The sequence below is a fragment of the Cnephaeus nilssonii genome, assembly GCF_951640355.1.
Source record: "Cnephaeus nilssonii genome assembly, chromosome: 7".
In the NCBI taxonomy this organism is placed as follows: Eukaryota; Metazoa; Chordata; class Mammalia; order Chiroptera; family Vespertilionidae; genus Cnephaeus; species Cnephaeus nilssonii.
This window is the reverse complement of record NC_137078.1, coordinates 76,992,061-77,004,835: the sequence shown is the minus strand read 5'-3', so window position 1 is coordinate 77,004,835 and position 12,775 is coordinate 76,992,061. Positions and strand designations below refer to the sequence as shown.

General features: G+C 40.2%; 1 protein-coding gene across 1 annotated transcript in view; it reads left to right on the top strand.

The window, feature by feature from the left end:
• The window catches only part of LOC307102813 (phosphatidylinositol 3-kinase regulatory subunit gamma), a 91,155-nt gene that overhangs the window by 44,782 nt on the left and 33,598 nt on the right, over window positions 1-12,775 (top strand). Inside the window, exons 2-5 of the mRNA XM_079776496.1 lie at window positions 678-786; window positions 2,983-3,081; window positions 7,230-7,410; window positions 10,293-10,418. Coding sequence (XP_079632622.1) covers window positions 678-786; window positions 2,983-3,081; window positions 7,230-7,410; window positions 10,293-10,418 — 515 coding nt within the window. The remainder of the gene's footprint in view (window positions 1-677; window positions 787-2,982; window positions 3,082-7,229; window positions 7,411-10,292; window positions 10,419-12,775) is intronic.

Below are 12,775 nucleotides of genomic sequence, written 5' to 3'. Positions count from 1 at the left end.
TGAAGGGATTTAGAAGTACAAATTGGTAGTTACAGAATAGTCATGGGGATATAATGTAAAGCATAGGGAACATAGTCAATAATATTGTAATAACTATGTATGGTGTCATGTGTACTAGATTTATCTGGGTGATCACTTCATAAGTTATATAAATGCCTAATCATGGGGTTGTACACGTGAAATGTAATATTCTATGCAATGTATTTAAAGATACATTTTAAAAAATAGGAAGGGTAAAAACCTCAAATAGTTTGAAAATTTTACTTTTCAGGCAATTGTTGTTATAGTTCTAAAAGGATTTTTTTGACTAATGTTTAAGATTTAACATAAGCCCTGGCCAGGTTGGTTGAGCATCATCTCATGCATCAAAAGGTTGCCGGTTCAAATCCCAGTTAGGGTGCGTGTGGGAGGCGACCGATCAATGTTTCTCTCTCTCTCACATCCGATGTCTCTGTCTCTCTTATCTGTCTTACTTCCTCCCTTTCACCCCCCTCCCTCTTCCCTCTAAAATCAGTAAAAACATTTTAGAAAAAAAAAAGATTTAACCTAAAATAACACTATTTGACTTATAATTATTTGAATCTCAGTGTACGTTGGTTAATGAGGGTTCCTGACTGAGGAAATTAGAAAACAAATTATAATTTACATCTACAAAATAATATTCATTTTTCTTCTAGCTCTTCCACCAAAGCCACCTAAGCCAATGACTTCAGCTGTTACAAATGGAATGAAGGACAATTCTGTTTCTCTTCAGGATGCAGAATGGTACTGGGGGGATATTTCAAGGTAACCAGAATGCTTCTATAATTGAATATAGTTTTTAAAAACTCACTTTTTAGAATTAGTAGTTAAAATAAAATACTTTAACGTCCCATTAATTGTCATTTAAAGATGACCATTTAAGAAATTGTGTGGGAATATTTCAAAAGTTTCTAAATGCTTTTCTTCCCCCCCCCCACCCCCACACAAAATGACAAGAAAATCTTTAAATTATGGGTATGATTTTACTTTAATGCTATATTGGGGATATATTTCTGAATAAGTAATACATACTCTTAAGATAGTTACACATATCGTAGGGTGAAAGATACTTATAGGTACTTAATTTTCCTTACCTTTTGTCTCTAAGGCTGTAGTAGTTCCACAATCTTTACATGTGCAAGAATCAATTGGGTGGGGCCTAGGAATTTGCATATAACAATCTCCCCAAGTGATTTTGATGCACTCTTCACACACCTCATTTTGGGAAACAGGACTCTTGGACAAATTTCTCTTTGAGTAAAATGTGGTTTTTGGAAAAATTTGAATCTAGAGAAGGAATATATACACACACTATATATATATATATATATATATATATATATATATATATATATATATATATATTTTTTTTTTTAAATTTGAATATTGTATTTCCTTGTTTTTAAAAAACACTATACATTTCAGCCAACTCAGGTTTCAGGTTGATGCTATATTTCTCTGTCCTCCTCTTTTTTTTTGTCTCTTCTCTCTCATTACCAAAATGGCACTCATTCCTTCTTTTTCTTACCCTTTTAACCATCTTTAAATGTACAATTCAGTGGAAACAGTACATTTACATTGTTGTTCAACTGTCACTACCATCCATCTCTGGAACTATTTCATCTTCCTAAAGTGAAATTCTGTACCCATTCATAATACACTAACTCCCCTTGCCTTCTATTCTCCCCAGCCCCTCCCTGGCAATCACCATCCTACTTTCTGTTTCTGTGAGTCTACTCTAGCTATCTCATATAAGTAGAATTATACAATATTTATTCCCCAAAGTTCATCCATGTCATAGCACGTGTCAGAATTTACTTCCTTTTTAAAGCTGAACAATATTCCACTTAATATATATTTACTTATTCATTTGGACATTTGGCTTTGATGAATATTTGGATTGTTTCCAGCTTTTGGCTCGTGAGTAATGTTGCTATAAACATTGGTGTATAAATGTTTAAGTCCATGCTTTTATTTCTTTTGGGTATATACCCAGAAGTGGAATTTCTGGGTATATATGGTAATTCTATGTTTAATTTTTTGAGAAAGATAATATATATTTATATTAAAATTATCAGAAAAAAATTTATTTTAGCATTATACAATAAAAGGATCTATTATATTTAAATTTATATTTTAAGACCCTGTGGTTCTATAATTCAAGAGTCTTTTAGACCCTGCCATTTCCTTTGAGTGTTGTTCCAGTATTGTTCCTTAAAGTCCCAAACCAGCTCCGAAGAGAAATTTATTATCGGTATAAGTTCATATTGGAGGATATTATATTGAAAAATTGTGAATTTAGTAAATTCCCCCCCCCCCCCCCCCCCCCCGATTGGACACAGCTGCCACTGTTGCTTAAATATAACCTTCTTTCTAAACAGCTGCTGGTTTTTCCTGAAACTCTGCAAGTTCAGAGCTGCCCAAGGAATCCCTAAAGGCTTAATGGAAACACTATCTCTTATAGATAGTTGAAATCTGGAAAAGTTTAAGAAGTAAATAGCCCTTCCTTAGATTGCATAACACCGAAAATCAAGACAGAATGAACATACCTAGAGAGAGGAACTAAATGACCTCTGAAAGGCCCTATGATTCTATAACTTTATTTATTTATTTATTTATTTATTTATTTATTTATTTATTTATTTTTTATATTTCTTTATTGATTTCAGAGAGGAAGGGAGAAGGAGAGAGAGATAGAAACATCAATGATGAGAACCACTGATCAGCTGTCTCCTGCATGCCCCCCACTGGGGACCGAGCCCGCAACCCAGGCATGTGCCCTTGGCCGGAATCGAACCTGGGACCCTTCAGTCCGCAGGCCGACGCTCTATCCACTGAGCCAAGCCGGCTAGGGCAGATTCTAGAACTTTAGACTTACCACTTCCCAACTAGCCTTAGTAATAATATATGAAGAGCACAAATGAAACTTGTGTTTTTTTCATTTTTCCTATAATTCTTCAGGGAGGAGGTAAATGACAAATTACGGGACATGCCAGATGGTACCTTCTTGGTCAGAGATGCCTCAACAAAAATGCAGGGAGATTATACTTTGACTTTGCGGTGAGTATTTTTCAGCATTTTCATTAGCATTATTTATTTCTGGTATACAAAGATTTCTGTATTTTGTTTAAATCTTTATATATACACTAGAGGCCTGGTGCACGAAATTCGTGCACGGGGTGTGGTGTGTGTCCCTCAGCACAGCCTGAACCCTCTCCAATCTGTGACCCCTCGAGGGCAGTCAGACATCCCTCTCACAATCCAGGACTGCTGGCTCCCAACCGCTTGCCTGCCTGATTGCCCCTCACTGCTTCTGCCTGATCACCCCCTAACCACTCCCCTGCCAGCCTGATCGAAGCCTAACTGCTTTCCTGCTGGCCTGATTGCCCCTAACTGCCCTCCCCTGCTGACCAGGTCATCCCTAACTGCCCTCCCCTACAGGCCTGTTCCCCCCCAACTCCCTCCCCTGCTGGCCTGGTCCCTCCCAACTGCCCTCCCCTGCTGGCCTGATCACCCACAACTGCCCTCCCCTGCTGGCCATTTTGTGGTGGCCATCATGTATCCACATGGGGGCAGCCATCTTGTGTGTTGGAGTGATGGTCAATTTGCATGTTACCTCTATTATATAGGATTTTTCATATTTTAATTTAATATAGATACATAATTTTTGTTTGGCTAACTATCCTTTTTTATACATTAAACATTTAAATGTTTTACAAAAATGACAGTTTTTATTTTTTGGTAGCAATAAAGTGAAAAAGCTTTAATGTAAGGAAATAAGATGTATACTGTTGACCTTATGAGTATAGAAGAAGTGATGTGCACAGCTTAAGGTTGTTCATGATATGTTTGGAATCCACCCCTCTAATAACCCTATTATTTTCCTTAATGCAGACTTCAGCGTTAAAACTCAACCTTATTTAGGATGATGATGATATGTAGAAGATAAAGCAATTCTCAGTCTGTATCATGCCATCCATGTGGGCATATTAGAATCTCATAAGTGGTGCTTGTATCTCTTTTATATTTACAAAAGTGGGACATATATTTTTTTAAAATTAGGAAAACTGCTTTAGATATCTCCACATTTAATTTTAACCATTAAAATAGCCTAATTACAATAAAGTCTTGTGATTTTTAAAAAATAAAGTGCTATGTAAAAGTAATAATAATAGCAACAATAACAACTTTCTTGTACTAAGCATTTTACACGTAATAACTTATTTATTTCTCACAACAACCTTATGACACATAGGTATTAATATTTCCATGTTATAGATGAGGCAACTAAAACTTAAATTGGTTAAGAAAGTCACCTCAAGACACATACTAGTAGCTAGTAAGTGGCAGAGGATTGGTTCAAATCCAGATTAATCTGGCTCTTAGCTGCTTTTCCATCCTAGTATTTTTAAGAAAAAGAATCCCATATTTTATGCTAGAAATTTGGAGTCACTATATTAGTTTCTGATAAAGATATTGAAAGAAATTAATGCCTTAGGACTTCAGTTGTTGCTGAGGTATAATCAGTGTTCTCTGTTGATTCAACACAATTTTTTCTCATTCTAGTCAGGCTTCTGTCTTATCACTCTACAGGGACTGCTAAACCAATGGCCACTTTTCTTTCTTACTTTGCCTGACCTCTTAGCAGCATTAGTCATAGACATTTCTTCCTAGAAACAGTTTATTATCTTGGCTGTTGTGATATCACATTCTTCTGATTTTCTTCCTAATTCTAGGCCACTCCTTTTCTCAATATCAAAATGTTAAGTGTTCCTGGGTTCAGACTTGGGCCTCCTCTGTATTCATTTTCCCACTGCAAAGCTTGTCCTGTCCCTTGGCTTTAATATACACTTATACAGTGATGGTTCATAAACCTTATCTCCAGCTCTGACCTTCAGAACTCCAGATGCATATATCCAGTTGCCTGCTTGTTTTTGCCGCTATATAACTAGGGCAGTGGTCGGCAAACCGTGGCTTGCGAGCCACATGCGGCTCTTTGGCCCCTTGAGTGTGGCTCTTCCACAAAATACCATGGCCTGGGCGAGTCTATTTTGAAGAAGTGGCGTTAGAAGTTTAAGTTTAAAAAATTTGGCTCTCAAAAGAAATTTCAATCGTTGTACTGTTGATATTTGGCTCTGTTGACTAATGAGTTTGCCGACCACTGAACTAGGGGATATACTAATTTTAACATGGTCAGTGCAGAATTTTTTATTTCAATCCCAACTCCCCTATCCAAACTGTTTCTCTTCAAGTCTTCACTCTTTTTAAGCAATAGAACCACCATCTCTACACTTACTCAAGCCACAAGTCTTTTCCCCTCTCTTTCTCTCACTCTCACATCCAAGTCATCCTATATAATAAAGAGGGAATATGCTAATTGACCATCACTCCATCACAAAGATGGCTGCACCCACTGCTGAGGCCAAGTTCCCATAAGGAGCCTTAAGGACCAATCAGCAGGGACCTGAGGCTACGCCCTCCCCTGCCCCCGTGGGGCTTGACGGGGGACCTCAAGGTGCTCTTCCTGTCCTAGTGCTGGGCTAGGGGACCTCAGGCTGCTCCCCCAACCCCAGCACCAGGCTGGGGGACCTCAGGCCACGCCCCCCACCCAGCGGGGCTTGACGGGGGACCTCAAGGTGCACCCCCGTGCTGGGTCAGGGAAACTCAGGCCACGCCCCTGCCAAGCGGGGCTTGATGGGGGACCTGAGGCTGTGCCCCCCTGCCAGTGGGGCTTTATGGGGGACCTGAGGCTGTACGCCTCCTCCTGGTGCTGGGCCGAGGGACCTGAGGCTGCGCCCCACCGCCTGGCGGGGCTTGATGGGGAACCTCAGGCCATGTCCCCCACCTGGTGGGGCTTGACAGAGGACCTCAAGGCACGCCCCCGCCCTGGTCTGTGCTGGGGGACCTCAGGCCACGCTCCCCATCCTAGCACCAGGCCAGGTGACCTGAGGCTATGCCTCCTGCCCGGCAGGGCTTAACAAGGGTGGGACTGGCCGGGTCTGGATCTAGCCCAATGGTGGGAGTTCAGCCGGGTCTGGGTCTCACGCGATTTTGAGGTGCATGTGGGTGGCGGGGACTTAACTCTGGGTCCCGTGGTGAGCCCCAGACTCTGACAGGAGGAAGGTTTTCATATACATTTTACTAATTTTCTTTCATCTCTGACACTTCTATTATAGAGAAAGGGCAAATAGCAATGTTAAATTATTTCCTCTAATTAATCCCCTTTTAATGTGCACAAATTTCGTGCACCGGGTCACTAGTCATTAAATAAATCCTGCCAACTCTACCTTCAAATCTATATTAGTAATTTCTTCACATTTCTCTACCATCTAAATCTAAGCCACCCTCATCTTGTTTGATCTTTTGCAGTCACCTCCTAACAGGCTTCCCAGCATCTTACCATTTTTAATCTTCCCCACCCCTGTTGACTCATTTTCCGCACAGCAGCCAGAGTGATCATTTACAGCAATGTTCTTCAATACAGTTAGTTGTCTGTAGGCATGTCTTTTCCCTCTTCTTTCATTGTCTTTAATCCATTTCAGTCAGGCTTCCATCCTTACCATTCAACTGAAACTATTTTGTCAAGATCACTTAGTGATCTCTTCTTTGTCAAGCCTCAGTTGATTATTTCCTCTATGTTGAAATGCTTTTTAAAACATTATTTTTTAGAAAAAAATAAAAAATTAGTTTTTAAGATAACACACACTTAGTTCTCCATTCACTTCATTAATTGCTTTCTCTTGGTTTCCTTTGCTGGTTCTTCCTCATCCCCTGACCACTAAACATGGGTGTACCCTTGGGCCCAAACCTTGAACCTCTTCTGTTGTTCAGCTGTGCTTATCTAAAGTTCAGGAGTAGGTCTGGGCTAGAAGTGTAATTCATTCAGGAAAAAAAAAAAAGAGATACATAAATTATTTCTCTTAAGTGATTATTTTTGCCAAATTTGTTGATACTGACTGCTATTTAGGTATATTAACCTTTAGTAAGCAAGGTTATTCATAGATAAAAGAAAGAGTTGTAAAAATAATGTGGTATTACATATACTTTTGCACACATACTTTTATATGTCTTTTCACCTGCTTTAGCCTCAGCATAATAAAACTTGTTTATTATGTGACATCAAGCTTTCATATCTTCATATGAAAGTAGTAGTACTTCAGTAGAATTTTTTTGGGGAAAATCTACAGTTGTTATCTTGTTGTTTACAGGAAAGGAGGCAATAATAAGTTAATAAAGATCTATCACCGAGATGGGAAATATGGCTTTTCTGATCCTCTGACATTTAATTCTGTGGTGGAGCTCATTAACCACTATCATCATGAATCTCTTGCTCAATACAATCCCAAACTTGATGTGAAGCTGATGTACCCAGTGTCCAAATACCAACAGGTATGATCACACAAGTTCTTCTTTTTTTTTAAATTTAATAAATCTTTATTGTTCAGATTATTACAATTGTTCCTCTTTTTTCCCCCCATAGCTCCCCTCCACCTGGTTCCCAACCCACCCTCTGCCCTTACCTCCCCTCCACTGTCCTCATCCATAGGTGTACGATTTTTGTCCAGTCTCTTTTCCTGCACCCCCCACACCCCTTTCCCCCTGAGAATTGTCAGTCCACTCCATTTCTATGCCCCTGATTCTATTATATTCACCAGTTTATTCTGTTCATCAGATTTTTTTATTCACTTGATTTTTAGATTCACTTGTTGATAGATATGTATTTGTTGTTCATAATTTTTATCTTTACCCTTTTCTTCTTCTTCCTCTTCTTAAAGAATACCTTTCAGCATTTCATATAATACTGGTTTGGTGGTGATGAACTCCTTTAGCTTTTTCTTATCTGTGAAGCTCTTATCTGACTTTCAATTCTGAATGATAGCTTTGTTGGGTAGAGTAATCTTAGTTGTAAGTTCTTGCTATTCATCACTTTGAATATTTCTTGCCACTCCCATCTGGCCTGCATAGTTTCTGTTGAGAAATCAGCTGACAATCATATGGGTGCTCCCTTGTAGGTAATTAACTGTTTTTCTCTTGTTGCTTTTAATATTCTCTCTTTGTCATTTGCTCTTGGCATTTTAATTGGTGTGGTCCTCTTTGGATTCCTTTTGTTTGAGGTTCTGTGCGCTTCCTGGACTTGTAAGTCTATTTCTTTCACGGGGGGGGGGGGGGGGGGAAGTTTTCGGTCATTATTTCTTCAAATAGGTTTTCAGTATCTTGCTCTCTCTCTTCTTCTGGCACCCCCATAATTCTGATGTTGGTACGCTTGAAGTTGTCCCAGAGGCTCCTTACACTATCTTCACATTTTTGGATTCTTTCTTCTGTTTGCTTTTCCGGTTGAGTGTTTTTTGCTTCTTTGTATTTCAGATCTTTGACTTGATTCTTGCGGTCTTCTAGTCTGCTGTTAGGTCTCTGTATAATATTTTTTATTTCAGTCAGTGTATGTTTAATTTCTAGTTGGTCCTTTTTCATATCCTCGAGGGTCTCGCTAAATTTATCGGCCTTTTCTAGGAAATTCTTGTAAAACCTTAAAACTGTGGTTTTGAACTCTATATCCAGTTGTTTGCTTTCCTCCATTTCTTTCATTTGTGATCTGTTTCATTGTCTCTGCATTTTTGCTGCTTCCCTGAGTTGGTAGAGTAGCTTTGTGTGCTAGGTGTCCTTTAGGGCCCAGTGGCTCAGCCTCCCCAGTTACCTAAGGTGGACACTCTTGGTGCACCCCTTTGTGGGCTGTGTGCACAGCTTTGTTGTAGTTAAGTCTTGAATGTTGTTGGTATCACTGGGAGGAATTGAACTCCAGGCCAATTGGCTGTGAGGATCAGCTGTGTCTATGCTGGGAGAACTTCTGTGCTGGAGACACCCTTATGAGACAAGACTTGCAAAATTGCAAAAGCCTCTGTGCTCAGCTTGGATGGGGCGGAGTCTCAGGGCGGAGCATACAGCCTTGGCTTCCCATCAGCCCTGCCCTATGAGGCCCCTGGGTCTCAGTGTCCCTCGGTAATCGCTGCACGCACCTCAGAGAGAAAGCCACCCTTGAGTTTCGCCTTCTGCAGACAGTCCAGTTTCTCCCCGAATGAATCTGGGTTCCCAGAAACTCGCCCGGTACTGGAGTTCAGCACAGTCGGGAGCTTCCGTCTCCCTCCCACTTTAGAAAGCCAGCCGTGTATTCAGCCTCCTGTGCACTTAGCAGTCAGTCCTCTCTGCGCGCGCATGCCTCCGGACCTCTGCTTTCCGCAGCTTCCCTGAGTCTCAGTGTGCTTTCTCTTTTCCTGACAGTCCAGATTCCCCCCTGAATGAGTCTCATTTCCCAGAGTCTCGCCCGGGATTGGAGTTCAGTGCAGTCGGGAGCTTCCACCTCCCCCCGTTTTAGAAAGCCAGCCGCGCACTCAGCCACCCGTGCACTCAGCTGCCCGCCCTCTCCACGTGTGCGTCTCCGTACCTCAGCCTTTTGCAGCTCCTCTGAGACTCAATCTGCTTTCCTCTTTCCTTCTAGTTGTAGTATTTCCACTCAGCCAGCTTTCCTGTGGTTCTGGATGGTGTCTGTTTTGTCGTTTAGTTGTAGTTTTGATATTGTTGTGCGAGGCAGCAGTTTAGGTGTTTACCTATGCTGCCATCTTGGTTTTCTGTCACACAAGTTCTTGATAGCTATTCCTCAAGTAATTACTTAACAGGATTATTTTATTCTAACTTACCAGTTTAAAAAAAAAAAAGAAATCTAGCCATTTAAAATTTTCTACTGATGATTTAAGAATTTCATAACTTATTTTGTGGCAACTATGAATAGCTTGTTGCATGTATTTATTAACTTTATATAAAATACTTTTGTTGCCCGGCTGGTGTGCTCAGATGGTTGAGCATCGACCTATTAATCAGGAGGTCACGGTTAGATTCTGGTTAGGGCATCTGCCCAGGTTGCAGGCCCGATCCCCAGTAAGGGGCATGCAGGAAGCAGCTGATCAATGATACTCTCTTATTATTGATGTTTGTATCTCTCTCTCCCTCTCCCTTTCTCTGAAATAAATAAAAATATATTTAAAAAATACTTTTGTTTATGTTTTCTGTTTATACTTTTTTCTTAATTTTTGAATTAGTAACTATTTTGTTGTAATATAAAGATTGATATTTGTGTTAACAAAAGGATTTAGTGCTTTTGTATGCTTGATATTAAACCAGTGGTTTAAACTTACAGTAGAAATTCAATTTAAAAATAAATAGATGTAGAAATTAATATCAGAATTGTTGACATTCTTTACTTCTTTTGTTTACCTGCACAGGATCAGTTGGTAAAAGAAGATAACATTGATGCAGTCGGTAAAAAGCTGCAGGAGTATCATTCTCAGTATCAGGAAAAGAGTAAAGAGTATGACAGGCTATATGAAGAATATACCAGAACATCCCAGGTTAGTATATTTTTGTTATTTAGGCCAGTAAGTATGCAACATTACAGTTACATCAAATTTTCTTTAATTCATCTGACAATCTTTAGAGGTCTTAATATCTTAAATAGCCTTTTTGGGACTTTGATGATATAAAATCCTCTCCCATTCATAAATCACTTTTTTATTGGTTAAGCATATATTTTATGTCAGTTAGTTTTAACTAGAATGAGGTTTGACTGTAAGTGACAAAAAAATAAAATAACAAAGGCTTCAGATAGAAATTTAGTTTTCTTTTATGTATAGGCATTTCAGGGTTTTTATGGAAACTCCAGAGTAATTGGGGCCTAGGGTTCTTCTGTCTTGATGCCTTGCTATCTGTGGAAGTTGGCTTATTCCAATATCAACCATAACAACCAGGAAGGAAAAATGTTAAACTTTAATCCCTTTCCTCTGCATTAAACAAAGCAATGGTGGATTACTATATTAGGCGACACACGATACTATGTTTAATCTCACAAAGAATATTGAGTAAAAGATGCAAAAGAATACATATAATACATGTCTGTTCATACAATGTACAAAACCAGACAGATGTAAACTTTTTTATTTTGGCTAGGAACATAAAGTGGTAAAATCATGAAGAACCACAAAGAATCATCATAAAGGATAGTATTATCACCAAGGCAGGGGAGATGGATTGGGAAAAAGAGAGTTGTGATTGGAAAGGATGCATGGAATTTCTGGGGGTGCTGGTAGTAGATGTTTATTTTATAATAATTTGTTAAGCTGTGTATTTGTTTTATGCACTTATGTTATATCTCCCACTAAAAATGATAAACATTAAAAACACATGGCTGGCCTGGCTGGTATGGCTCAGTGGTTGAGCATCATCCTATGAACCAGGAAGTCACAGTTTGATTCCTAGTCAGGGCACATACCCAAATTTTAGGCTCAATCCCAGTGCAGATGTGCAGGAGGCAGCTGATCCATGATTCTCTCTCATCATTGATGTTTCTATCTCTCTCCCTCTCCCTTCCTCTCTGAAATCAATAAAGATATATATATTTTAAAAGGCACATGGCTGCCCTAGCCGGTTTTGCTCAGTGGGTAGAGCATCGGCCTGCAGACCAAAGGGTCCTGGGTTCGATTCTGGTCCAGGGCACATACCTTGGTTGCAAGCTCCTCCCTGGCCCAGGTCCTGGTTGGGGCGCATGCAGGAGGCAACCAATTGATGTGTTTCTCTCACATCAATGTTTCTCTCTGTCTTTCTCTCTCCCACTCTCCCTAAAAATCAATGAAAAAATATCTTTGGGTGAGGATTAACAAAAAAATAATAATAAAAAATAAAAAGGCACATAGCTGTATGCAAAACCAATATGAATATTTCTATAGATCAGAGGCATCCTATATAATAAAGAGGTAATATACAAATTGTCCTTCACGTCACAAGATGGCCGCCCCCACATTGTCACAAGATGGCCGCCCCCATGTTGTCACAAGATGGCCAGCAGGGGAGGGCAGTTGCGGGGGGACCAGGCCGGCAAGGGAGTGGTTAGGGGCAATCAGGCAGGCAGGCAGGTGAGTGGTTAGGAGCTAGCAGTCTCGGATTGTGAGAGGGATGTCCGACTGCTAGCAGTCGGATATCCCCCAAGGGGTCCCAGATTGGAGAGGGTGCAGGCTGGGCTGAGGGACACTCCCCCCCAGTGCATGAATTTTGTGCACCGGGCCTCTAGTCCATAATAATAACCATAAATGGAACTTTCAGATCTGGAAATAAGTAGAGGTCACTGAGATTTGGACCTCCCTGGATTTTCCTTCTCAGTCTTTGCTGATTCTCCTCTTTGATCTTGGTTGTTTGCTCTCGCTGGCTCGGGCTCTTGCTCACTCTCTCGCTCTCCCTTCCTCCCTCCCTCCCTCCCTCTCTCTTTTTCCCCCCACCCCTCCAGATTTATTCCAACTTTTTAAAAAAATATATATTTTATTGATTTTGTACAGAGAGGAAGGGAGACGGATAGAGAGTTAGAAACATCAAAGAGAGAGAAACATTGATCAGCTGCCTCCTGCACACCTCCTACTGGGGATGTGCCTGCAACCAAGGTACATGTCCTTGATTGGAATCGAACCTGGGACCTTTCAGTCCGCAGGCTGACGCTCTATTCATTGAGCCAAACTGGTTAGGGCTCCAACTTTTTTTTTTGCCAGAGATTAAATAATTGACCTCTTCTGTTTATAAGTGTTGTAGTGTTCATAAGTGTTATAGAACTCCTTGTGTTGTGTGTTTCTAAGTTTTATAGACTTCCTCTATATTTTTATGAAATCTCAGATAAAATCTAGATTGCTGTGATATAAGTGAATTCTTCCCAGAGAATGGGAATGAG